At 52.1% G+C, this 26,957-nt stretch overlaps 1 protein-coding gene across 4 annotated transcripts in view; it reads right to left on the reverse strand.

The window, feature by feature from the left end:
- Positions 1-341: 341 nt before the first annotated feature.
- Positions 342-26,957, reverse strand: part of RAB11FIP3 (RAB11 family interacting protein 3) — a 77,871-nt gene continuing 51,255 nt past the window's right edge. For 3 of the 4 annotated variants that reach the window (XM_065683726.1, XM_065683729.1, XM_065683728.1), the window contains 12 exons: positions 25,150-25,337; positions 21,139-21,312; positions 17,363-17,497; positions 13,877-13,912; positions 11,282-11,375; positions 9,647-9,750; positions 7,232-7,372; positions 6,183-6,264; positions 4,011-4,148; positions 3,058-3,213; positions 2,618-2,758; positions 342-1,882 (listed from right to left, as the gene is read on the reverse strand). In XM_065683726.1, the coding sequence (XP_065539798.1) occupies positions 1,769-1,882; positions 2,618-2,758; positions 3,058-3,213; positions 4,011-4,148; positions 6,183-6,264; positions 7,232-7,372; positions 9,647-9,750; positions 11,282-11,375; positions 13,877-13,912; positions 17,363-17,497; positions 21,139-21,312; positions 25,150-25,337 (1,503 nt within the window). In that variant the 3' untranslated portion in view covers positions 342-1,768. The remainder of the gene's footprint in view (positions 1,883-2,617; positions 2,759-3,057; positions 3,214-4,010; positions 4,149-6,182; positions 6,265-7,231; positions 7,373-9,646; positions 9,751-11,281; positions 11,376-13,876; positions 13,913-17,362; positions 17,498-21,138; positions 21,313-25,149; positions 25,338-26,957) is intronic. The other variant, XM_065683727.1, reaches the window with a different exon arrangement.

Here is a 26,957-nt window from a genome sequence, read left to right on the forward strand (position 1 = left end):
TATATATGCTTTTGTGTATACACAGATACATTTCTCTCTTCTTTAAAGTATTAAAAAAATGAGCAACCTTCATTCTATAAAAATACCTACTCTACAAGATAGAAAAATTTTCCCTCTCCAAGTATACACTGATTTACACCCAAAACTTCTCTGGAAATGTACATTACGTGGCTTCTTCCCGTGGCCCCGGGGCAGGGAGGGGACGGGGTGTGCAGGGGGTGTCCATCCCCCCTCGGCCAAGGGGATGGGGCTCACCCCGGGTTGAGCACCCGCAGGAGCGGTGTGAGCAGGGAGGGTGGTGGCGGCCGATGCCGACAGCGTGCGGAGCACCCAGCAGGGTGCCACCCGGCTCTGCTGCCATGGGAAGAGAGGTGCCAACTGCGTGCGTGGAAGTGCTGTGGGGGGGAGCGGGCACCCGCCAAGGGATCGCTGTTGGCTTCTGTTTTCAGGCCTCTCCTGGCACCTCTGAACCTGCAAGCAGGAAGAAGAACGGCTCTTTGGGCCTGACCTGAAGCTGGATCCTTGGGAGGCCGCTGGCTTCTCGTCCCGGTGCTGGACAGGAGCAGGTTGGCTCTCGTGGCTGCTCCCCAGGGTCACGCTATGTGCCAGCGAGCCGAAAGCTGTCTGGTGTAAACATGGCTTTTGTTTCCCAGGGAGCTGCTCTTGCACCTCTGGTCTCCTCTCCCCAGTGGCACAGAGGGATTTCAGCCCAGGCTGAGACACGAGAGTGGCGGCTCCATCCCTGGCTGCAGCACAGGGAAGCAGTGGGAAAGGCAGCAGGAGCGGGCCCTCCCTCCAGGACTGCAGCTATCACCAGCAGAGCCCTGCTCCGGGTGGGAATGGCACAGGCCATTGGCCCCAGGCCAGGGACTTTGGGAGAGCTCAGCCCTCTCCGCTGCAGCTCCATGTACGCCAGGACCAGGCTCTGGTGCAAACTGAAGAGTTGCAGCCTTTCCCCTCCGTCCCTGCAGGCTGGACAGACAGACAGCATCCGTGTGTCTGCAGTGGCGGCTGAAGGCGCCTCTCCTCCCAGAGCCATCCACGGGAGCTGGGAGGAGGGCGGCAGAGCCGGGAGTGCCAACAGGAGTGAGCCACGGACAGCCAAATAAATAAGGAGGCAGGTGACAAAGTGTCCCGAAACGGCCGCTCCCTGCCTGTGCCTGCCACCAAGGGAGAGGAGCCAGCACGCGACCCCTTCCCGACAGGAGCAGCAGGGCAAGGATTAACTGCGCCAGCTGAATGAGGACATGTGCAGTGAGTTAATTAAAAAACAAACCAAGCAGAACTCTCTACAAGCCCGGGGCACGCTCCCCTCTCCCCCAGATCTGCCCCAGTGAGTGAGTGTGTCAGCGACACTTTGGCAAAGCAGATACTTGGGCTGGACAGGGCAGCGAGGGAAAGCGTCAGTGCCACTGCTTCGTCCTCCATCTCCTCAGTTCCTGCTCACACCCCGCACCCAGAGGGTCCGACGCCGCTGCGGGGACAGTTCCCAGCTTCACAGGCAGCTTCCCATTGCCTGTGTTTCTTCTCCAGGTTCCCTTTCACCCCCCAAAAGCCAGAAGGGTTTCAAACCATTGGAGTCAGACAACAAAGCCTTGCTGCTGGTCTTCCTTATCCCTGCTCCGCCGGCTAATTCACCTGCCGACCTGACGGGATGCTTCCTTGAGCCTTCATCAAGAGCAAAGACGTTCCCAGTCCCTCTTTATCCTCTCAGAGCAGCAAATGCACACCCCTCACCGAGCACGCAGCCGGCGGCTCTCAGCCGCCCTTACTTCACCTCCAGGATGGAAGGGTTTGTCTCCATGATGGCCACGATGATCCTGTCTATGTAGTCCTGCAGCCGGAAGTTGATCTCCTCTTGCTTTTGAATCGCTTCCATGAGCTGCAAAGGAGGGAGAAAGGGAGTGAGTGGTCAGTGCCTGCTGCTCCAGCACAAGAACGGGGCTTCTCATAGCTCTGTGCAACCATGGAGGTTTCCCCCTTTCTTCACTCTGGCCTGGGATGTTCCTGGCCATGTATAAGGAATCAGGGAGAACTCCCTCAGCTGCTGGTTCTGCCCTCTCTTGTCCTTTCTCAAGTCCTCAGCCAGATAGGATGTAGAAAGCCAGGAGCACCAGTCTCCCGCTGCCCCCGGAAACACCCAGGTGTTTCCCCGCTTCTTGGGGTCTGAAAGATTGAATTCTGATGCTCACGTGGGCTCACACCCCAGCATCTGGGGTGCAGCCATGGAGCAGGGGGAACACACACCACAGCAGCCACCATCTCCAGGGCAGATGCCCTGGGGTTTTAAGACAGCTACAGGCAGACAGACACATGCCGTGGTGGCTGGTGTGTCCCAGGAAAAGGAAGGCTCTCACATGGCAGCAAAGTGGAGCTGCCAGGATCGGCAGACAGGGAGCAGCTTCCCCTCTTCCCAGGAAGGAGGCTGGCAGGCAGGGAAGTCCTGCAAGCTCTTCAAACAGTTGTGTCGGTAGTTCTTAGCTCACGACAGCTTTCGAGTGGATTTTGGGGGTGAGCTGGACTACAGACAGGGCCATGGCAGCCCTCTTTGGCTGAGAGGAGATGCACCCACCCCAGGAAGATGTGGCTGAGGTAAGCAGTTCCCCCTGGCACGTACCTCGTCTCTGGAGACTGAACTGATCTCTGCTGCCAGGGATTCAGAGAAGGAGGCTGAGAAGAGGTTCTTGGCTCCCTGGATGCTCAAGTTAATGATCTGCCCATTCAGTTCATCATTCTGCTCCTTCAGGTTCCTGTTATCCTGTTCACAACAGACAAACCAGACGCTGCTGAAGCACGTGGTGCCCTCAGAGCAGCTCACACAGCACTGGGAACAGCACACAGCCTCCTGACTCAGTCTCGGCAGAGCGAGGGGGTCCCTCAGAAGGAGCCAACCTCTCCTGTCCCAGGACAGGAGAGCAAGAAGGCAGTGGGCTGCCAGATCCATGGTTACCTCCTTGGGACACAGCCCCCAGGCTCCTGCTGACCACTCCTCGGGTCAGGGAATCAGCATCCCCAAGCATCCCCAAGACACTTCCCTCCCTGCCCAGGGCTGGGTACCTGCTTAAGCTGCTTGATCTCTTGCTCCAGCTCCGTCTCCCGTGTCCTGCTGTTGTACTCCTGGAGCCCCATGCTGCTGCTCCTGCCCCTCCGCTGCTCAGCTTCCAGTTTGAAGAGCTGCAAGTGCTCGAGCTGCTTCCGGAGGTCCTCGATGAGCTGCAGCATAAGAGAAGAGGACAACTGAGTGCCACTACTCCTGCAAGCCCAGCAGCTCGCCCTGTCCCCAGCTGGGCCCCATCCATTGCTGCAGCAGGATTAACAGAACCTTCTCGGGGTCTTCCACTTCCTCTCCCACACCTCTAGCAGACAGGAGAGGGGAAGCCATGGAAACCCATGACGGCAGCCCTGGAAGGACTTGGCTAGGGCACCATGTGGCAGCACACAGACCCCACCAGCAACCTCCATGGGCTTGGAGAGCTCCCTCCTGCCCACTGTGGACTCCACCTCACCCGTGTGCTCTCGGTATCACCGCAATGACAATAATCTCCACCTTGAGGCCCAAAGCCCCTTTCCAACTGTAACGGAAAGTCCTGCTTGAGCCTCCAGCTGGAATTACCAACCCCAGATGCCTGTAAGGGGCTGAGTTTCTGCCCCTAAGTACACAGAGGCTGGCAGCTCTCCCTCAGGTAGCCTCGCACCCCTCCCCTCCTGCCTGCTAAAGCCTGTTGGCTCCACATGCAATCATCCTCGTGCTTGTCCTATGCAGAAGAGGGACAGGAGGTGGCACAGACCCATGGGTCTACAGATGCAGACACCTGGGCTGAATTTTGACACAGCCAAAAGCCACAGATGTTCTATACTGAAGCTGCTGTATGACCTTTCTCTGCCCAGGCAGGGCTAAAAGCTCCACTGACACCTATCTTTGGAGGCTACCAAGGCCAGCTTCCTCACACAGCCCTACCTTGGGGGATTAGCAGGCCAGGGCTGTGGTAAACAGCCCCAGCTCTACTTACCTCCTGTGTCGATTCCTTCTCCTTCTGAAACTGGTGCCTCTCCTGACTCAGCTTGTCCCCCATCTTCCTCTTTTTCTCCTGTTCCTCTGTGAGCTGCACTGTGAGGTCTTCAATCTCATCCAGCAGCTTCTGCTTTTCCTGTAATGACACACAGAGCAATAGTCTCAGGGCCCATTTTCATTCGGTGCTTGCCAGGGCTCTTCCCACTCGCTCAAGGACATGGCACACGCTGAGCACCATGGGGAAGGTTCTTCTTGCTGACGCATTTGGATGCTCTGCCTGCTGGGATTTCATTTGCTGGAGGAGGGCTTCAGAGCCCGAGTGCTTTGGCAGCAGCAAGAAGAGCCACACACCAAAATAGCATTGCTAAGAGAGAGGCAGTAAGAGATGACTCAAGAATAAACGCACACAGGCAAATACCCTGGTGTGGGACACTGCCTGGGTGGGCCTGGAGCCAGCAAAGGCCTACAGGCCAAGAAGAGACACAAAATGAGGTCTGGATTTCAGAAAAGCCATGAATCCAAGATGTTAAGCTACTCTAGGGATGCTCATCCTTTGTTTCAGATATGAAAGAATTTAACTGAGGACTGACTCAAGAAGGAATACAACCAGTTCAAACCAGGATGAAAACATACAGCCCAGCTCTCCTGCTTGGTCCCCTCTATGAAAGCCCCTTTTGGCTTTCAGACAGCCAAAAATGCCACAAGAACCCAGCCAGCACTGGTGCTGGATGACTCATGACATGAAGAGGTGAGAACAGCTCCGAGGGGGAGCTCCAGCTGCTGGGGCTGGAGTATCCATGGAGGAGAGCACCAAAAGCCCCACCAGGAGGAAACGCAATGCTGATAACGAAATCCTCCTCAGCAGGGAAGAGCAGTATTTGCACCTCTCGCTCCTTGTTAATCCCATTAACTGTGGAGAAAAGCAGCATGGCTCTGCAGGGAGATTAAGGATCAAAACCAACTTCGTGTGGCTAAACACACCTAGGCAGGAAATGTAGCTTCAGGCCCACAGTGGTTTGCCTACCCCAGCACCATGAACTGAGCTTACAAGGTCTCGGCAGACAAAGACCATCATTGTGGCCACATCAAGTAGAGATGGAGCTGCAGCACTCCCCCAGGGGCTCAAAGGTTGTGAGCAGATGAAATGTTTGAGTGCCTTCAGCAGGCAGAGAGGTTGGATTTCACTGCATTTTCAATTTTACATCTGCCACAAGCTTGAACAGAAACAGAATGCAGCCTCTGCACCATGTTACATCTGTAACCCACATCCTCTCCTAAAATTAGGACCTTGTCCATCCCGTGGAGACTCCAGTGCCTTGGCAAAGCTCCTACCCCAGCACCATCAGCAGCTGCATGGCCTTGAATACAGGCTGAGAGAGCTGGGCTGGTTCAGCCTGGAGAAGAGAAGGTTCCTTCAGGAGAGACCTTAGAGCAGCTCCAGTGCCTAAAGGGGTTACAAGACACCTGGGAGAGGGGCTTTGGACAAGGGCCTGTAGGGACAGGCCAAGGGGGAATGGCTTTAACCTGACAGAGGGGAGACTGAGATGAGCTCTTAGGCAGAAGCTCTTCCCTGTGAGGGTGCTGAGGTGCTGGCACAGGGTGCCCAGAGAAGCTGTGGCTGCCCCATCCCTGGCAGTGTTCAAGGCCAGGTTGGACGGGGCTTGGAGCAACCTGGTCTGGTGGAAGGTGTCCCTGCCCGTGGCACGGTGTTGGAACTGGGTGAGCTTTGAGGTCCCTTCCAACCCAAACCAGTCTGGGGTTCTATCATCTGTGAGACTCAACTCTCCAATCCAGCAAGAGCACATGTGCCCAGGCAGGATGTAAAGATGAAGCACAGCTGCTCCTCCTCCTCCTGTGCAGTGGACTGTCCTGCTGCAGGCTGTGGCCGCAGGGATGGGGACAAGCTTCCACAAGAGGGCACGAGTCCCCTGCTAACCAGGCAGGACAGGGCTGACACCACTGCGCAGAGAGATGTATTAGGGATTTCTTAATCCCAGTTTCCAAGCCAAACCCTGGGATCCTGTACGGATAGCAGGATGGAATAGCTCTGGTCAGAGGCAAGCCCTGCAGAGACTGGAGCACAGAAACAGCTGATTTGCTCATACATTAAACAGATCTCACATGAGAACTGAGCTCTGGTGTGGGCAACTCCAGCAGCCCTGGTCCTCACCTCCTCAAGTCGTTCAATGTTGGCTTTTAAACACGGGACGCAGGATCTCAGCTCACTGTTCTCATCATCCAATTGCTGCAGCCTGCAACAGGAAAGAGATGTGTAAGAAACTCACCCAAGCACCCCGAGTGTGGGAGACCTGGCTGGAACATCACAGGGAATATTAACTAGGACCTGCTGAAGGCAAGCCAGCAGGGAGTTATCTTTTCAAAGCAAATTCTGAGACTTCAACTATTTCTACTCCTAGGGGACAAAGCAGGGCATCCGCATGACTTCTGGCAAGTCTGGAGGCCACAGCCATGCTCTTCTCAACCAGGTCCAACTCTAATCTTTAGGCCAATGGCTTTATCAGTCCATGGACAGGCCTCAGCTTGGCACCAAAAAGCAGAGACATGGCCTGGGCAGAGCCAGTGCAGGGGTTCAGAGAGAGCTTTGGTTTTGCTTCCTCCAGGTAAAGTAACATCCATCTGCCGTGGTAACTGTCCTGGTAAAAAAACCCACTGCCTTCATCCTTCATTTGCTGCAAGGGTTGAACAGCAGCAAAAACCTGTCAAATTAAACCTCTCCCACAGGATTTTTTCCTTTGGAAGCCAAGAGGTAGCATGAAGCACCCTGGGACACTGCCTGTCAAACGACTCTTCCTTCTCAGGTATTTGCCTGTTTCCAGGAAGGTGGAAAACATGTGAGCATCAAATGTGCTTCCACAGGCCATTAACGGGAATAAGCACTACCAAAGCTCTTCGTTCACGCACTGCAGCGCAGGCACATGGATGTGACCTTAAACTGAAACTGCATCAGGGAAGTTCAAATATAGAGATTGAGACTAGGATCAAAGCAGGGACTTGATTTTGGAATGAAGGTAGGAGAAGCAGCCAAAACTCAAGGTTTATAATGACTTTGTTTACACCTTTCATGAAGTTAAACTCACTGTTGCCTGCACTCTGTGTCCCCAAAGGCTGCAGTCACAAAGTGACAGCATGTACACGTATTCCAGCTTGTAGATGTGGGTCCAGGAGCCCTGCGACCACCCAGCCCTGCCCCAGCCCCACCTGGCCTGCAGGTTCTCAATCTCAATGCTCTTCTCCCTCTCCATTTTGCTCAGCAGCTCCCTCTGCTTCTTGATCTCCTCCAGCAGTGTTTGGTCAGCTCTCAGCTCCTGCTCCTTCAGCTGTTCCTCGAGAGCATTTGCTCTGTGAAAAGGAGACAGAGGATTAACCATCCCTGATGGCCCGACCCCAGCACGATGCCACCCAAAGGGGCGGATCGCATTCTCTTCACACCCTTTCTCTGGAAGGAGAACTGGGAGAAGCACACTGTAAACCAGAGCGAGCTTTCAGGGCAAGCACACCTATAACAGTGAAGGCTGAGAGAGCTGGACTTGTTCAGCCTGGAGAAGAGAAGGCTCCTTAAGGGGAGACCCTAGAGCAGCTCCAGTGCCTAAAGGGGCTACAAGAAACCTGGAGAGGGGCTTTGGACAAGGGCCTGGAGGGACAGGACAAGGGGGAATGGCTTTAACCTGACAGAGGGGAGACTGAGATGAGCTCATAGGCAGAAGCTCTTCCCTGTGAGGGTGCTGAGGCGCTGGCACAGGGTGCCCAGAGAAGCTGTGGCTGCCCCATCCCTGGCAGTGTTCAAGGCCAGGTTGGACAGGGCTTGGAGCAGCCTGGTCTGGTGGAAGGTGTCCCTGCTCATGGCAGGGGGTTGGAACTGGATGAGCTTTAAGGTCCCTTCCAACTCAAACCAGTCTGGGATTCTACGATTCACTTTATCCCAGCAGATGCAGTGGGAGAGCAACAACATGGTCCAGGAAACTCCCAAGGACACAACTGCTGACCAACATGGCAGTCAAATATAACAAGCAGGTGGTGCGTGCTGGTTTGTCTCAGCTTGTTTATGTCCCCATATCTCTCTTTAAGTGGGAGGCCAATGAGAGAGTGAGGTGAGGGTGGAGGCACAGTAATCACTTTAGAACCCACAACCTAGGGATCACAGTCACATCATCCCCCAGAACAAGCAGTAGCCAAATAGAATCATTGGGGATGGAAAAGACCTTTAAGATCACCAAATTCAACCATAAGTCCCAGGGTTGTGGTTCCACCTGCAGTGGCCATGGCAGAAAAATCCTCCTGCAGCCGTTTCTAGTGTTTTGGGCTCCTTTACTCTGCCCTGAAGTAGTCTTGCTGCTCAGAGAAAAGCCAGCACACCGAGCTGCCCTCTGGCGCAGGCAGAGGCACCCACATCCCTGCCCTGCGCAAAGCACCCAGCCTGGGCAGCAGGAGAGCCAAGAGCGTGCTGGAGCTGATGGAACTGCATAGCACAGGCAGGTGGGGAAGGGTTTTTGCCACAAGAACCTATTCCTCGAGCAGCAACGACTACACTCGGGGCTTTGCTTGATTAAAAGCAACTGACACTTCTGGGCCAAGCTGCTAAAGTGAAAACATTTCCCTGCTGCAAAGTTCATCAGGGCTTAGAGGAACCTTTGTTTGAATCACTGACAGGATTGTTACTTAACAGTCTTACAGCCCTATAGATAAACTCTGACTGGGTTTATCTGCCAAGGGTAAATACGCTGCTGGGAGACAGAAGCCTGCCAGATTAGTAAAGACCATGATTACATCAAATGGGATCCAAAGGGCCAGCCCAGATCCAAAGGCAACAGGCTCAAGGCTGGCTGTGGAGAAGGTAGAGATGGGTGGTAGGGACCCTGCTGACCCTTCCACCCACAACTAATGGGAAAATGCAGCCCAGAAATTCCATACAGAGTGAGGATGAAGTACACATCTTCCCTGAATGGGAAGCTTTCCAAGCAGCATTACCCCTGCTATGGTTCTCTGAGCTAACCCCTGGAGCTCCAGAGCCCCATGGAGACCTTTCAGGATGGACATGTGGGGCAGGGAAGCACATAAAAATATTCAAATAAAGATCTAAAGAGCACAGTTACACACATCTGAGCATAACATCGCGAAGATCTTGGACAGGGCTTGGAGCAACCTGGTCTAGTGGAAGGTGTCCCTGCCCATGGCAGGGGGTTGGAGCTGGATGAGCTTTAAGGTCCCTTCCAACCTGAACCAGTCTGGGATTCTACAATCTTTGACACTTATCCCAGCTGAACTGCAAGTCATTTCCTGTGCTCCTGGGATCTTCTAGAGCCCCAGAAAAGCATGTGCAGCATGGCACAACCCTTGAACAGAGAAGGCAGTCAGAATCCCAGCTGGACTTAACCATGGCTGTGCTCTGCCAGGGTGGGATCTGATTGGCCAAGGCAGAGCTGTGAAGCTTTCCTGCTATCCTCTGTCCATCCCCTTCCTTTCTCACATGCTCCAGCAGCTCCTCCCTGCACACAGGCAGGCAGCCGACCTGCAGGGAAGGCTCGGGATGCTGCAGAGCACGGACTGGGAAAGGAAAAGGCACCTGGAGCAATGCCAAGCTGTGTTTTGGCCACAGCACAAGCCGGGATGCCTCACCTGTGTACGAGCTGCAGGTTTTCCTGCTTGAGGCGGCTGTGCTGCTCGCCATTAGCAGCTGTGTCCTTCTCCAGCTCCGTCACCCGCTTCTCCAGGAACACCACCTGTATGAGAGGAGAGGGGATCAGCCACCCTGCCCAAACCCACTGGCAGAGCGGCACCAAGTGCTGGAGCAACTCCCACTGCCTCCAGCACATGGCACAGCTCCAGGGCTGCCGTGGATGGTTGCACTGATTCAGAGCCTGTCACCCCAGCACAGCTCCTGGCATTACCTGCATCCTGCTCTCCACCACACAAGGTGGCCAGAGCTGCAGGAGCCATCACCGGGGTTTGCTCTTTAAGACGCTGCTGGAATCATGCCTTGATTTAAAGTATCCTTTTAAAACATCCTTTTACACCCTGGCTGCTCAGGTTTTGATGTCTCCCATGAACCAATATGGGGCCAAAGGCTTCCTTACTTTGTGGTGATATCCTACATGGAAGTCTAGGGGGAAAGACCCCAGCTGGATCACCAGAGCTCTGCTCTGACCTGAGGCAGGGAGTAACTACCTGCTACCTAAAACAGGACGGAGAGATGCTGGTTCAGAGCTCTATGGGAATGAAGTCACGTAGGAGGAGCCAATGCTGGCTGGTGGGAAAGGATCAGGGATGAATGTTTCCTCTCTGTACCTACATGGGGCTTATTTCAGCTGTGTTTGCATTTCCATTCATTCCAATCCCATTTATACCCATAGAAGAATGATTAGCAAAGAGGCAATTAGAAGCATGTCTGCAAAACCCAACCCACTGCTCTGGGGGAACAGCGAGCGACATGCAAGTGTGTTCAAAAAGGAACCCTGGAGACACAAGGCCTTTTCCAGTAGTACATACAAGGTTTCTTGAGCCAGATGCCCTAAAGAATGTGTTTTATCCATCTTTCAGACTTGTAAATATTATGATATCTAATTTCATTAGTGGTCTTCTATGCATTATAGTGACACCGGAGTGCAGCCACACGTGTATGTATTTCTCTTTCACATGCTGCTCCATGCAGCTCTCTGTGATTCCAGAATTAAAAAGCCATTTTCAAGGAGTCTCAGGACTGCAGCAGACATTTACACAAGCCACAGCTCAGCTATCTTTAACTTTCCTTTTTTCCCTACTATTTTAAGCTAGGGGTGCTCAAACAAAGCCTTTTTCATGCTCCTATCTTGTCCTATAATCCTTTTCTCATAACACCCAAGTAAACCCCAACTGGACCAGCACAAAATCAGTTTTACATCCTGGTGGCATAAGCAGCAGCAGCAAGAGTGTGCCAAGGAAAGGAATTCCTTGTTTCACATCAAGAGACATTGCTCATCTCAGAAAAGCAGATTGGGAACATCTAATGTGAAGCAGAAGTGAAAATACAGCCTGCAAGTAGCTACTCCCCCCTCTCCCCACCTCCACCCTGTGAAGAAGACACCAGTGCCACCTCCTGACCTGACACAGGACCTCTGCAAATCAGCTCAGTGCTCCTGTTCTCCATCCCCTCGATGAGGAGGGCTCCAGCACCCATCTACCCCGTGCACAGCGTGAGAAGCTTCAGCCTCACTCCTGCCTGCAGATCTGAGGGCACTGCAAGCCCCAGGACAGCACAGACAGCACCACCCTTACCTTGTCTGTGATGTCCTCTTCTGTACACTCCAGCGTGTCCCGGTAGGAGTCCTCCATCACCCCCCCGGCCGACGTGCTCGTCTGATGCAACTGTCTATAACAGAGAGAAACCACCCCAACCCACAGCAACACCAGCATTAGAGTGACCATCGCAGGGCATGGCAATTCCAGATGACAACCGGTTCCCTCTCTCCCCTCCTCAGCTGCCATCTCCTTTCCAAAGGGGTTTAAGAGCACTGCTCCTTCTTGGGCTGCTGGATTTACAACAAAAGGCAGCATGGACCAGGTCCCTGGCAGAGCAGTGGTCCTTCTCACTATCGAGTTCTGCAGTAAGCCCAGCACCCCAGTGTGCCCAGATAACAGGGCTGAAGGGTGGCTGCTTACCGGCTGAACAAATGCGCCCGCTGAGGGAAGCGCAGACGTGGACATGCTTCTGGGACTTCATCCCATGATCATTTGTTCTTGCTCTTTGGAATGGGAAGAGATAAAAGCTCGCTCTTTTCACTTTCCTGCGTTACGAACCTATCAAGGCCACATGCTATCCAGCAAAGGACAGAGTACTCTGCTCTAGCCACCGACAAGGTTAATAAGAAGGGGGGGCAGTGGGTGTAAGAGGAAGGAGGGCAGGAAACAACACCCTGAAGCTGTTGTGAAACACCCCAGCCCACCTCCTCGCACCAGCCATGACAGCCCAGAGCGAGCTAATCATTACCCAGGCCTTGTGACACTGGTGGCCGCACTCTGCAGCGCTCTAAAGGACACCCTGTGGAGGGGCTGATTTGTGCTTCATCCTTGTGGTATCGCTGTGGATCAGCTCCATGGGCTTATGGCACTACAAACTGCTATTGCCATGGGGAGGGAGAGTTGTATTCCAGCTTTGTGAGCTCCAGGCAGATGCTGCCTGGAGGCAAACACTCTATTCCCCCACTGCAACATGAATGACGAGCAGCCTGTGCTGCTTTGAGCAGGGGATGAATGGGAAAACCACAGAGGTCTCTTTGAGCCTTAGTTTTCCTTAGGAATTTGTAAGGTGGGATCTCAAATTCACCCTGCTACACAATATCCTCATGCAAATATTCATGAAGCATAAGTGGCATTTACCAAAGAGCCTATAGCTGATTACCAGCCTTATTTTGCATCCTCACCCTGAGTATATATTTAGATTCTAAACTCTCAGGCACATTTGTCATTTAAATCATGCCAAGGCACAACAGAGCCTAAGCAGCTGAGATTTCTTGGGACAAGCAGAACCTGGATAACAAAACCCAGGAAAGAGCCCTTACCAAAATAAAATCAGTTTTCTAAAAGCACATGCTTTGGTATTATTCAGTAATTACAGTATCTGCAAAGGGCTTTCCCTGGGCTCATCTTAAGGATCTGGCTCTACTCTGCAGCAAAAGCCTGTTCTCTCTCTCGTTATCACAAATTAAACTCGACTGCTCTTGAATTAACCAGTATTTACCTAAGCCCACAAGTCCCAGTCTCAGAAAAGCATCTTGCACATCAAAAGGGCCACGAGGGCTCAATCCCCAAAAGAGGGCACTTCCATTCCCAAGTTTAACTCAAATCCTCCCTAAATTTGCTCTGCCAGACACAGGACAAGAACTAGATCTAAACCGGGAAACCTGGAGACAAGCTGCTCCCTGCAACCTTCTTTCCTGCCAGTGTTTTTAACAAAGATCTAGAAAGTAAGATGACAGGAACTAGGAAATGTAATATCAGGGACCTGCTTCCTTGCCAGGAGAGGAAATTGTGCCGGGAGACTTGCTGACCACAGGGAAAAAAACGGAGAAGGGAAAGTTGTGAGAGCACAGCGAGAGAGGCTGAAGGAGCAGATCGAGTTCCAGGGCATGGGGGTATGAGCATCACTCAAACTGAGCTGCTGCTCCTCTGCAGCATTCCTGTTCCACTCAGAAACAACTGCAGAAGGCAGGGGAAGTAGGACCAGGGGCAGGGGCAGTCCCAGTGTGTTCTTAAAAGCAGAATGACATAGAAGAGGAGGAATGGTGGAGCTGGGAAAGGTGAGCACCAAGTATCATTGAGAGGGGCTGGACCCTCTGCACAGTGACTCAGAGCAAAGCCCTTACAGAGCAGGGAGTCCAGTGCTGAGATTACACCGAGCAAAGTCAAACAGAACCAAGAGAGTCATCTAAAAGTGGGCAGCTTCTTTCAGGGGGGTCTGGGGAAATCCCTTGGAGTAGGGGTGCTGAGCGCTCTGGTCTTCTAGAGACCCACCATGGTGGCCCTGGGGAGGAGAGAGCCCAGCTGAGCAGTCCAGAGGGTCGTGCCCTTCTAGAGAATCCTTCCCCCACTTCACATGCCCCCTGCTAGGGCACGTGCAGGATGGGTGGCGGAAAGCACGCCTACTTTTGCCCCAGAAGAAATGAGGTAGGCACCAGCTGTGTGCACAGGTGAGAAATCCCCCACTGCTATTGCAAACAGCTATTGCAAACCGGATCAGAATGAAACCTGCTTTTCCCCAGCACTATGCAACACGTCCAGAAGGTACAAGCTTATTTTGACAGCCTTCCTTCCCTGGGCTCATCAGCTAGGAAGGACACCCCCCCACAAGCAGTAACAGGAGTATGAGCTTACCTTGCCACCTTCTTGCTTGAGAGTCTTTTATTGGGGCTGCGGAATGAAGAACAAACAGGAAAGCGTCAGGAAAGCTGACAGTGGAGAGGAAGGGAAGCAGGAAACAGCAAGCACTCCGGGGCACAGGGGAGCGCCCATGCAGCATGCAGCACCCGCACAGCCCGGGCACAGCACCGCCAGGAACAACGCAGCGACACCGGACCAAAGGGAATAACCTCACCGGTGGCAGTGGCCGTGTCCTCTCACCAGCTGAAAACTGATCCCCAAGGAAAGTGCTAATAATAGCCGTGAGGTTGGTGGGCTTCAGCCTGGCGCCAAGGGCACACTGAGCTATGGATCCTGCAGCATCGCAGCCCTCCCTGCCCCTACACAGGTGCTTCCACCCTTCTGCACTGCCTGGCACTTCCCACAAAGGTCATCCTCACTGTTTGGCAGGGAACTGGTGCCTACTTGTAGCTCAGGCGTTTCAGGAGCTGTTGATTGTGGCCCTTTCTGGGTTACGAGCACGGGCATGGGCACAGTTAGAATCGCTGGACAGGGGTATGAGCCCTGCTTTGCACCAGGAGATGACAGAGGTCACCCACCCCTGCTCTGTATATTCCCAACCCAGCCACCACCATACCACAGCGGTCAGGCTCAGCGTGACCCACAGTACAAGCAGCCAAGGTCTGCGTTACCCTGCCCCTCATGAGAGGGCTGCAGGAGCTTCTCACCTTACACCAGACCAGGTTGCTCCAAGCCCCTATGTCCAACCTGGCCTTGAACACTGCCAGGGATGGGGCAGCCACAGCTTCTCTGGGCACCCTGTGCCAGCGCCTCAGCACCCTCACAGGGAAGAGCTTCTGCCTAAGAGCTCATCTCAGTCTCCCCTCTGTCAGGTTAAAGCCATTCCCCCTTGGCCTGTCCCTACAGGCCCTTGCCCAAAGCCCCTCTCCAGGTTTCTTGTAGCCCCTTTAGGCACTAAAAGCTGTTCTAAGGTCTCTCCTTTAAGTGCCTTCTCTTCTCCAGGCTGAACAAGCCCAGCTCTCTCAGCCTGGCTCCAGAGCAGAGCTGCTCCAGTGACTGATGCAGCTGTGTGCTTGTGAAGCAAGTGGGGGCTTGGCTCTCACTCCTCATCTTCCACCCAAACACACGCTGTTGTCAAACAGATGCCACCGGGACACATCACTGATACAAATCACTGCTGAGCGATAGCAGCAAACGCAGCTCTAGCCTGAGTGGAGAAGCAGCAATTGCATTCCCCGGTGCTTAGCTCAGTTTAAAGTAAAAAGCCATAAACAAAATCATCTGGGAGTCCATTCCTGCCAGGAATTGCAACAACTTCATTACTTCTTAGAAGGAGGAATTAAAAATAGCTCAGGGCAATTTTCTTTTCTATAACAACAATGACCCACCAGGGGCTGTTGTCAGGGCCACCAGCCCTGGTGTCAAAAGGACATCCTCAGACACACATTTCCAAGGAGCACGAGAGCCGCTGCTGGCCAGGCTTCAAGGACACTCAGCATCCACCCGAGGTCAGGGCCTTGTGTTTGCCAGCAATTCCTAGGAGGAATTCACGTATGTCCCAGCACTGGAGGGAGGAAAAACATTCTTCCCTGCAAACACTTACGGGAAAGCAGGGCTGGCACCTGCGGCTGGCTCTTGGAGGGGAAGAGCCACACACAACCACTGCGTCAAGGACACTGAAACTAAAAACTTCCACAGAACTGGCTCATCCCAAGCTCCTTGCAGATTTCTTCCCTGCCTTCCCATGCCTTGGGCTCAGATAGAAGTGTCCCAGTGCTGGGACCAGGCTCCCCGTCTTATTCCAAGTATAAACCACTGTATATATGCCCACAGCCTTTAAGAGTGAGGCAGTTGGGCTTCACCCCAGCTGCCAGCATCCTCCGTGGAGCGGGTGTCTTCAGGCCTCGACAGGCACATTGTGAGGCTTTTGGGCTCAGGTTTTAGTCCAGTTCCTGCTGCAATCTTTGCCTGCAGGCTGGGACTTGTCCCTTGCACTGAGGGCTTCCTGTTGCTGCTGATGCTGGGAGCAAACCACAGGCCCTGCCATGTCCCGCACATTGCATGGGAACACCTCCCACGTCCTCACAGAGAAAGGGGGGGCAATGCCCCTTCCATTGGGTCCATGCACGGGGCATTTGGAACCAATTTCCAGCAAATTTGAGCATGGGAAACCCTGGACACAGATGGAGGAATGACAACACCTGCTTGCCCTGAGCCCAAATGACACGTGTTAAATCAGAACCTGTGGAATTCCCACCGCAACACTACAGGATGGGGAAACCTCCTCTGTAAGTCCCATCCACCACAGAAGGCTCTGAGGTGTTAGTTCAGCTTTACAGGTCAATTTTGTGGAGAAAGCCTGGAGTGGAGTGTGGCTACTGGTGCATCAAGGGAAGTCCAGTGTTATCCTTAACTGCATAACCCAAGACCCATCACTGACCCTCAAGGCCTCCAACAACTCTTTACCTGAGGAAGAGAAAGGGACAGAAGTACTTTTACCATTTAAAAAAAATTAAAGTCAAGCTCCTATTTGTTTTCCAGTTCTCTTCCCATAGCTATAGAGCCCAAGAGAGCTCCCATGTTACACTGTCCCTGTGTAGGACAGACAAAGACCAAGAGCATAACCAAAAACCAGGCTTGAAAGAGTACACCAGCTGTGAGAAGCACGATTATCATTAATGCCACCATCCTTCTACCCAGCAGATGACAAACAGCTCTGAAAAACTAAAAACCAAATAGAAACCCCTCCCCACCTGTCAGATCAGCAAGTCCAGCTGCTGGCTGGTGGACCTCAAACATTACACTCAAACCTCATGAAGTTCCTATGCAAAGGCCCTGGTTCCTATCACATCCACCAGCTGGTGGTGGTCCATGTGGTGGTGGGCAGGCAGCTGGATGACATGAGATCTTACTGTGGCAAAGCAAAAGCATCTACAGGAGAGGTTCCAAGCCATGGAGAGCAAGTTGCTGTCTTCAGGTTACTGAAGGATGGGCTCTACCTGCCTTTCCAGGTTTGTCCAGTAACTCAGGCATGCGTTCACACTGGGTATGACCAGCCAGAAGGCTTGGGGGTCTTTTCCTTGGTGACAGAAATACTGTACACGATCAGCTTACAGCTTTCAACTCCCAGTGCACGGACTGCAAAACTCAGTGTGGAGAAGCACCCACCACTCAGCAGGACATGCAAAGAGGCTGCCCAGAGCAGAAGGGAAGACTCTCATTGTCTGCCAGCCTCTGTGGCTCAGAGTAAAGGAAACTTCTTCTCGCCCTCCATTATTACAGCCTTTAAATAACCTTAATAAAGGTTATGACGACCTTTACCACCTGGAGAGGCTCACCTTATCTGGTGGAATCCATCCCCTTTCCCAACCAGGAATCAAGCAACACAGCAGCAAAGTAAAGCTGTGCCAGACAAAGGAGAGTCTTCCCTTCCAGACCATCACTCCCAACACTGAAATGGCCACACACGAGCCCAATTACCTATTCATTTCAAGATCATTCAGGCGAGCAGAAAGATCCTCAAGGCGGTTGATTTGTTTGTGGCACTGGCTACAGTAAAACTCAAATGCTTCATCTGCGATAATGCTGTGCAGTTTCGCAGCGAGCGGATGGGTGCTAGAGAGATCACAAGGGTCATTTCAACAGGACAGAACAGAACAGACAGGGCTGACTTCATCCATGGCTTCCACAAGCTGAGTGTACTTTGGTGAAGGGGAGCTTTGGGGGACAGACAAAAGACTTGCAATTAAAAACTTCAGGGCACATTGGGCCATTACCCCTCTCTTGAATTTAGAAGCCAAATTTACAGCAGCTGATCTTGGCTCATGTTTCCAAAGCCCTGAACAGCCAGCTCTTTTGGAGGACCACCAAGAGCCCAGGGAAGGGAACATTCATGCTCTCCACAAACCCACATGACTACAAAGTTTATTTTCCAACAGGGTTTTCCAAGCAACCTGTCTCAGGATGCTCTAACAATGGTCTTGGTTTGCCTCGGTAAATGCAGACTGAACTCACTGCTGGGCTGGGTGCTGGGAGAGCCAAATCATTTCCAATGGATGCTTTAAGAACAGAGCAGCGTGCTGCTGCGGTCACACCTCAGTAACACACAGAGGCAGATTTTAATTGCAAGGAACTTTTAAGCTGAGCTCAAAAAGGTGGTTGCAATTCAACTGCTCTGTCCTACAAGATGAAGAATGAGGAAGCTAAGCAGCGGTGGTGGCTTACTGTAGAGATCATTTGGCAAGGGGACACAGGTTCTACAGGGCTTTAACAGCTTGGGAAGTTAAGGGGACTGGATCAGCTTTTGATTTTCAGCTGTTGACGTGGAAAATAAGCTCCGAGGCACTCACTAGCATTTGGCAAGCCAGGGAGCCATTCCCCCACCTGACATGACTTGGGTAGGACAGAGCTTGGCCAAGGGTTTCTCAACAGCAAAGAGTTTGTGGCACTGTGGGGCCAACTACACACACAAAACCTTCCTGTAGGAAAACATGCTTCTGGAAGCCACAGACTTGAATCAAAGAAAGGTTAATAGTGAAAAACCAAAGGAGTTCAATAAGAAAGACAGGTAAAGGGGTGAGCAAACACAAGCAAGCTTAAAACTAAAAGGCATCTGAAAGGGCTTGTCAGATACAGATACACACTGGCAAGTCCTGGCCCGGGAGATGCTGAGTGAGTGGGACACCCCAGCAGGGCTCAGCCCCTTTGTGTTAACCCCTCAGGGACATTTTTGGTGGTCCAGCCATCCCCATGATCAGGCCTCTGAGCTTGTGCTGTCTGTACAGTATTTCCGAGCCCCCTTAGAACAAGTAACTGAAGAACAGTAAATCCCAAAACACTCAGCTCTTCCCATTCCTGGAAAAAAAAACATTAGTTGGGCAACATTCTCCCTACCCTCTAGGGCAGGTTTGGACCAGGGTAACCATTATTTACCAGCAGTCAGTTCAGTTGCTCAGGCTTTGCACAGGGTAAGAGGTGGCAGAAGCTTTGTGGCATCTGAAGAAGGGATGTGCCCTTTTCTGGGCTCTACTCAGTGAGTAGAGCCAAACCAGCTCACCTGAGCGCACCCCTGGGCGAGGTGTGAACCCAAATCTAACAAACATTAATCAAAAAGGGGAAAAGCAGTGTGGAGGAGAGCCCACAGGCCAGCCTGGCAGCTCTTCGGGTGCGTGCAGGTATACTTGGCCTCCGGCTGCACTGGTTGTGTGCCTGTTGAGTGGGTGAGAGCCCAACCGCACTGCACCTTGGAGCATCCCCACCTTCCCCTCATGGCAAACTGCCACGTGCAGCCTGCCTGCCTCCTCCCTCCATCTTGTGGAGTAACGTTCATCTTCCACAGGTCACTGGTGCTTACTGGGGTTTGTACTAGAGCTCTGGTGAAGATCTGGAGCTGTGGCAGGAAAACTGGTTGATGCTATTCCTGTTCTCTTGTAACACGGAAAGGGTGTGTGGTGATGTGACCATTTGCAAGTGATACCACTCCTCATATTCAAACCACAGCCAAAAAAAAAAAGAAAGAGTTGAGCCTGAACTAGCAATATCCTGTAGTTCTTTAAAGTTTCCCTGTATTTAAATGCACTGGGGTGGCAGGGCTTTATTCAGGAAAACAGCCCAAACTCAGAGAACAATCAGCTAAGGGCCTTCACACACAAGCCACAGTAAGGGCTAGACCTGAAAGGCATGGTGAAATCCTCTGCTTCAAACAGACTGCATTCTTGTCTCTGGAGGTGGTGCAGGGTTTATCTCCCTAGCAAGCCCCAGCAGCGAGTCTCCAGCATAAACCACCACGAGCTGCATGGCCACATGCTGAGTGAGGCCCTCCCGGCAGAGGAGGGATGCTGCAGAGCAGGATCTCATGGATATAATCCAAACAGACAGAGAGCAGAGGGGAGACAATAATCTGACAGAGCAAGATTTGAAAACTGAATGTGTGGGCAACCTGGAAGCTCCAGACTGATGTTAAAGATACAGTCTAACTGATTGCAAAGCTCCTTCAGCTGAGTATTTTCTTGCCAGGAGCCTTCTGGACCAGGTTGGAAGCTCACCCTCAAGGAGAAACTCAAAATGAACACCAAGGCTGCTTTTTATCCAAGAGCTGCAGCACCAGGAGAGCCAGCCACCCTTGGCATTTCTGCCCAGTGTAATCAAAGAACACGCATGGCTGAGCTTGTGTCCCTTCCACTGCAGGGTATCCAGTCACATCAAGCCCTGGAGTGCTGGTTTCCTGAAGTAATGGGTTAGGCATGCTCCACAGCAACACTCTCCTATGGCAGGCTTAGTTAACACCTTCAAAAGTGCTGCTTCCAAAACAAAAGTCAGCCTTGGCCTGTAGCAAATTGCAGGTTTGGAGATTTGAGAGCAGTTCTTCAGCCCTGTGCAACAAGAAAAGCCCAAACCCAATGAAGGGCTTTGGGAAGCTGGTGGAAAACAGGCAGACAGCAGAAAAATGTTATGACAAGTTCACACTCCTGCAAAAGACACTAATGTGTATCATCCCGAAGGAAAAAAGCATGTTCTTGTCTTCAGGACAAGGGTGCGGCTGGCAGGGACCACTCCTGCCTTGCACCAAGATGCCCTGCCCCAGGGCGGAACGTTTCTCTGGTGCTGTTTGTCATCACAGAGACTTGGTGGGCTGAGCATTCCAGCTTCTGCTTTTTTTATCTTAGAAAGTAAGTATTGGTGGGTTTTGTAATGTCACAGCAGCTCCACAATCCACCCCACATGGAAAAACAGTATTTGCCTGGTTTCAGACTCCAGCGCAAGGAGTGCAGCTGCACAGAGAAAGAAGGATGCTGCAGCTTGTGCAAATCCAGCCAAGCATCACATCAAAGCAAAAAATACAAGCACAAGAGAGAAAATTCAAAAGATAAAGCCATCCAACAGGATGTGGGGAAAGCTGAGAAGTGGTTTTCTGTACTGAAAGGTTCTGCGAGGAGCCACATCCCTAATAGGAGTGGGAATGTGACACTGTCCTGGACACATGTGAGATGTGGACTGCTTCTTCCACCTGCTGCTGGGCGTTAGTGCTTCTGGATGGGAGGATGGAGACTGCTCAGGAAAAGGAAAGACTGAAGGAGGCAACTCGTCTTCCACTTCTGAGCTGATTATCCCGTTGTATCCAAAGTTTGCCAAAAACCCCTTCCTGCAAGCTGACCAATGTGCAAATCCAGAGGGAAAAACTCACACACAACGCACAGGCAAAGACAACAAGCAACTGAAATTGGTTAAAACATTGCCAGTGCTATGCTAAGCATTACCTGGGAGAGAGAAATGAGGAGCTATTAAAGCTGCTTTCTCCATTACACAAGCTGTCCGAGAACAGATCTGCTTCATTCCCTTCTCCGTAATCCTCAAAATGCTCCTCTCCGCTGATGACGGTAACAATGGAGTGGCTGAGGTCTGAGCCCAGGGGCAGGTCATGTGGATGGGATCTGTGGGAAAAGAGGGAAAAACGTTAGAGGATGGCCAGCACAGCAGCCTTTCCGATTGCATCTAATACATCCCTTTTCCATGTCTCCATTTCAGCAGACATGCTGTCTCTTCATAGAGTCCCAGACTGGTTTAGGTTGGAAGGGACCTTAAGGCTCATCCAGTTCCAAGCCCCTGCCACAGGCAGGGACACCTTCCACCAGACCAGGTTGCTCCAAGCCCCATCCAACCTGGCCTTGAACACTGCCAGGGATGGGGCAGCCACAGCTTCTCTGGGCACCCTGTGCCAGTGCCTCAGCACCCTCACAGGGAAGAGCTTCTGCCTAAGAGCTCATCTCAGTCTCCCCTCTGTCAGGTTAAAGCCATTCCCCCTTGGCCTGTCCCTACAGGCCCTTGCCCAAAGCCCCTCTCCAGGTTTCTTGTAGCCCCTTTAGGCACTGGAGCTGCTCTAAGGTCTCCCCTTAAGGAGCCTTCTCTTCTCCAGGCTGAACCAGTCCAGCTCTCTCAGCCTGGCTCCAGAGCAGAGCTGCTCCAGCCCTTGCAGCATCTCCATGGCCTCCTCTGGACTCGCTCCAACAGCTCCATGTCCCTCTTGTGCTGCTGCCCCAGAGCTGGATCAGGACTGCAGGGGGGGGGTATCCCCAGAGCGCAGCAGAGGGGGACAATCCCCTCCCTCTCGTGCTGCTCACGCTCTGGGGATGCAGCCCAGCACATGGGGAGTTCTGGGCTCAAATGCGCAGTGATGGGTCATGGGGAGCTGCTCATCAATCAGTGCCAGGCTCCCACTCGCTTGTTGCTGTATAATCCTATCAAGTGCCCAGCACTGGGGTTTAACACTGTCACCTCCCTACCCAGTGCCTCAAATCCCAGCGGTTTACAGGCTGCTGCCAAATGAAGCAGTGACAGACCCTCTGACAAGACAAAGGAGCCCTCTTCCTTCTCATGCTGGGAAAAGGCTGTACATGCTCATGGCAATCGTGGAGTGGGCAATGCTGTTTCATGTGTTTTTAACACCAGATCCAGAAGGCTGCAGTGTGTTAAGCCTAAGCCTAAACCCTGAACACATCCAGCACAGGTTCTTGGAAGTCCCTTGCTTCTCTGGGCACCCTGTGCCAGTGCCTCAGCACCCTCACAGGGAAGAGCTTCTGCCTAAGAGCTCGTCTCAGTCTCCCCTCTGTCAGGTTAAAGCCATTCCCCCTTGGCCTGTCCCTACAGGCCCTTGTCCAAAGCCCCTCTCCAGGTTTCTTGTAGTTTCTTCATAGCTGTATGAAGTCAAACCACCACAGCAGTACACACACTCATATCCAGAGTATTCTCACGTTCACAGGACTGAGGATGAGGAGATACCAGAAAATCTATGGATACTGCTGGCGAGAGAAGCTGTGGCTGCCCCATCCCTGGCAGTGTTCAAGGCCAGGCTTCATGGGGCTTGGAGCAACCTGGTCTGCAGGAAGGTGCCCCTGCCTGCGGCAGGGGGTTGGGAATGGATGAGCTTCAGGGTTCCTTCCAGCCCAAACCAGTCTGTGGTCCTGTGACTGTCCTGCTCAGGACCTCAGAGGCTTTCAAACCTGGGGGGAACAAGGCAGGGAGTATCTGTAAGAACCAGGCTGTGAAAGCAGCCCACATGCCTCTGAACCACAGGTATGTGTTTGGGGGGACGGGCACTGTTCTCTTCTCCAAAATTCAATGCTTGAAAACAAGAAAGATTGCATTATCATAAAAACTGGTATTTCAGGCTATGCCCCCATCTGCATCCACTTGCTAGGAGAGGGAAAACGGGGGTGTGACTAGATTGCTGTACTAAATCAGAAAGAAAAGATTACAGATAAGCCATTTATGACAAAAACCTGCACCATCTGAAGGATTTGCCCTTATCCCGCTAATAAAAACACATCAATCCTCCAGCCCAAACAGCAGCAGATCTCTATTGAAGTGCAGACAAGTCTAGTCCAGCTTGTGGGCATCTGCACATCCTCCTTGTGCACACTAGCGAAGCGCCACTATTCCCGAAGTGGGATCCAGCCTCCCCAGCAGTGAGTCAGAAGCTGCACCCAGCAGACCACTGCCAAAAGCATCGGAAACCTCACCAAGAATAGAACGCAGGGGGTGGAATTTTTATCTTGGGAGCAAAACCCAACCCCAAATCTCTAAATCTGGGGCTGTGGTTTGACACGCACTGCACAGATCTGATCAGGCTTCGGGCAATAAATAGCACAGTATTTCCCATAGCTCTATAACGGCGCTCTAGAAGCTTCAGGATCCTGAGTCCAACTAATCTTTACTAGACTCGGTCTAAATAACCACTTGAGCTCAAGCCATCTAAGGTATGCTGAGCTCTAACAGCTACTGGAAAGCACTGTCGAAGCTTTGATTCAGTTCCCCAGCTGCGCCGGTCAGCCTGTACTTACTCACTGTCCCCTGGAAGAGCTCTGGGCACTAGAGATGTAAAACTACTGTCCTGCCTGGGTTTGATGGCACCAAAACCAGCCCATAACAACTTAGTAAGAGATTTCTAGAGATTTCCATTTCAAACCTTCCAAATCGTGAAGCCAAATGAACTTTTTCCTTGCATTTTTTGGCCACCTGCAATTTGCATACATTTCACACATCTGCAACAGGCACCACTGCACTTGGACAGGGCACCCAAAGGACGCTCCACCTTCCCAAGCCCACACTGGGAGTAGCAGGAACCCTCAAGAAGAACCTAATCTTAAAGAATCAATTCGCAAGCAAAGTATTTGGTACCTACAGGCAGGTGAATCCGAGGCACGTCAATCTCCCCAGGGGACGAGAGCGCATGCAGGCTGCCATGGCCCCCCCGGAGCCCCTCTGCCTTGTGGCTGGGGAGCTCAGCGACCCATTGTTTCCCAGTTTAACAGTCACTGAGCTGAATGCTTGGGCAAGAAGAGCCCAGCCAGATAATCTCATTTATTCTCTAATCCACAGCACCCTTTCATCCCCGGCACTGAGTGCCCAGCAGCACTGACAGCTCACAGAGCCCTTGCCATCCCCAGATGTGATTTTGGGGGGGAGGGAAGTCCAGTGCTTTCTAAAAGCAATGAGAATTGTATGTCCTCACCAGAGCACCGAGCCAGGGTGATGTGTTACTGGCCAAAACCAATTCTGTGTATTAGCAGACCTTAACCTATGATTGTTCCAGAGGTTTCAGTGCAGACCTGTGCTCTTGGGTCACTATTAAAGGAGTTATTCCCTCCCCTCCCACCTGCCAGCATCCCAGTTTCACCCCAACACCCACTTTTCCTGCAAAAGCTAGGAAAGGAGGTGGGCCCAGGAGCAGTTTCGCCAGCAGCAGTTCAGATTCGGGGAAGAAGATGTTAGCTCACACTTCTGTGCTTCAGGCACAAGTTTAAAACTAGTTATTACAGGAGGTGGTTGCACATCAAAGGGCACACGCGTATTTAGGTAAAACAAGAATACGGCGAGTTCCCCTCCCGACTTGAAAATTATATGTTGCATTTCTGTCTTAAGTGATGGATTAAAAACTGCAAGCATTTCAGGTGTTTGGATCACCTGAGAACTTATTTTAGAGGTTAAAGATGCTAATGAGGGTACAGAACTTCTCCCAAAGGCAAAGCAACGATTAACTCAAAGAGATTGCCAGGCCAAGTTCCAAATCAGCCTACACATGGTGCAGTCTAATTGTCATTATTCTTAAAGAAGAGCTATTTTGGTCTTGCATGAAGTTACAAATACAAAGAAGAAACCAACCAGTTTCAGCAAGACAGGCTCAGCCCACTTCATTTTAAATCCTTGGTCTTGGTCTGTTCCCAGTTTCCTGCCCCACACAGTGAGTTTTGCTCCTTGTCCTCCCCACTCACCCATGTTCTGGCTCCTCGATGGGATCCGTGAACTCCGAGTGCACGGTGGAGTCGATGGCACTGTCTGTTTCTACTTCGTCGTGCATCTCGTGATGTACGAGTGTGCTGGTGTCCTCATCCGTGAAGGTCTCGCACTCGCTGTACGTGCTCTCCGAGCCCATGTAAGCACTGTCAGTCACCTCATTTGCCTGGTAAAAACACAAGAGGGAAAGAAACAAGAGTACAGATACACAGTTGTGCTGCAGAGCAGGACAAAACACATTTGGTAGCTGATTACTGCACTGCTGCACTTCTAAGCACAGAAACCCGACCTCCAACCACAGTGTGAGCCCATGTCCAAGTCTGGCTCCATCTCCAGGTCCAAGGACCCAGCAGCACCCTGGGGTGCACCATGGCCTTCAGGCCCCATGTGCTTTGTGACAGCAGCATTCGGAAAGCAGATTACAGAAATACACACTACATCAGAGTTGGAGGGAGATCTTGTAGAGAGCATGGATTTGGTGAGTCCAAGAGGGATTACCCACTGGACTATTACCTGCAGCAGGCTCTAGGAAAGCAGCACGATTTGGTTTTTAAGACACCATGCCAGGAGCATGGAGGACTGGGTTTTCCTCCCAGTTCAGCCCGTCAGGAAGGCGTTAATCTTTGGTGCTCATACATGGGGGCAGGGATGGTCCTGCCGGGACACACCAAGCCTAGAACTATCCTGATGTTCAGAGGAGAGCCATGGGAGCAGGAGAAGAAACACCCTCCTAAAGCAAAGTGCTTGTTGCATCGAAGAACCAGCTCATTTCCCAGCACTTATGGGACTTCCCCAGTGCACTTCTGAACAATCCAAGCAACTTTTGTCTCTGGGATCACAGTTGTGGTGGGATCTGCCAGCGCCACTGCTGAGCTCCAGCTGACCCTGTGTCACTGGAGGCGTCAGGCAGAGGGACAGGAGCCCATGTGCCTGGCCTCAACATAAAGAGAAGAAGCTCATGAAAAGCTGTTTGCTCCACCTGAAGTTCACCCAATGGATCAAACTTGCTCAGCTGCTGGCTGCCCCCTCTCCAGCACGGCAGCAGGGCAAAGCAGCAGCACTTGGAATGCAGACACAGCCGAAGCAAACCTCTCTTCCAGAGGGCACACAGAGCAGCTTTCAGTGCTTTTTTCCAAGGATTTTCAAGAAAAAAAAGATTTCTCAAAACCCTGTATTACAGCAGGAAAAGAAAACACACACACAGACAGACCATCCTTGCAACAGCAGGATGAAGTTACATTAGAGCTGTTCATTCAAAGCAGGGTACAGGAAAACACAGACCAAGAGGACAACCGTTCCACTGACATTCAGTTGTCTACACTATGCAAACCAGCCTAATCCTCCTGTTTTGGGTTAGACTCTGCAACACAAGGAACCGCAGCTTTTCCTGGTGCAAAGCGGCTCAAGACACAACTAACACCTCATTCTGCTTCCCCACGAATTCTCAGGTTGCCTCAACACACATGAGGCCACAAAGGGAGAACAGGAACTTGTACAGATGCTCTGAAAACCTCAAAGGGATGGAGCGAGAACTGCTCAAGAGCATTCCTGTTCTACGTGGGCACTGGGGAGCAAAGCAACCTAGTCAACAGCCTCGCTCTGCTCCCTGCTGAGCGCTCTCACCAGCCCCTGTGCCAAGTGAGGTGGGTGCTGGATGGAGACGGACAGACGGACAGGAGCCCCTCTTGGATGCTTGGGTCAGCTTTCAGGGACCCACGCTGACTTATGGAAATCAGCATCTCTCCAGGACACCACCCTGAAGTCAAACATGACATAAACCTCCACA

Source organism: Lathamus discolor, chromosome 6, assembly GCF_037157495.1.
Source record: "Lathamus discolor isolate bLatDis1 chromosome 6, bLatDis1.hap1, whole genome shotgun sequence".
Lineage (NCBI taxonomy): Eukaryota > Metazoa > Chordata > Aves > Psittaciformes > Psittacidae > Lathamus > Lathamus discolor.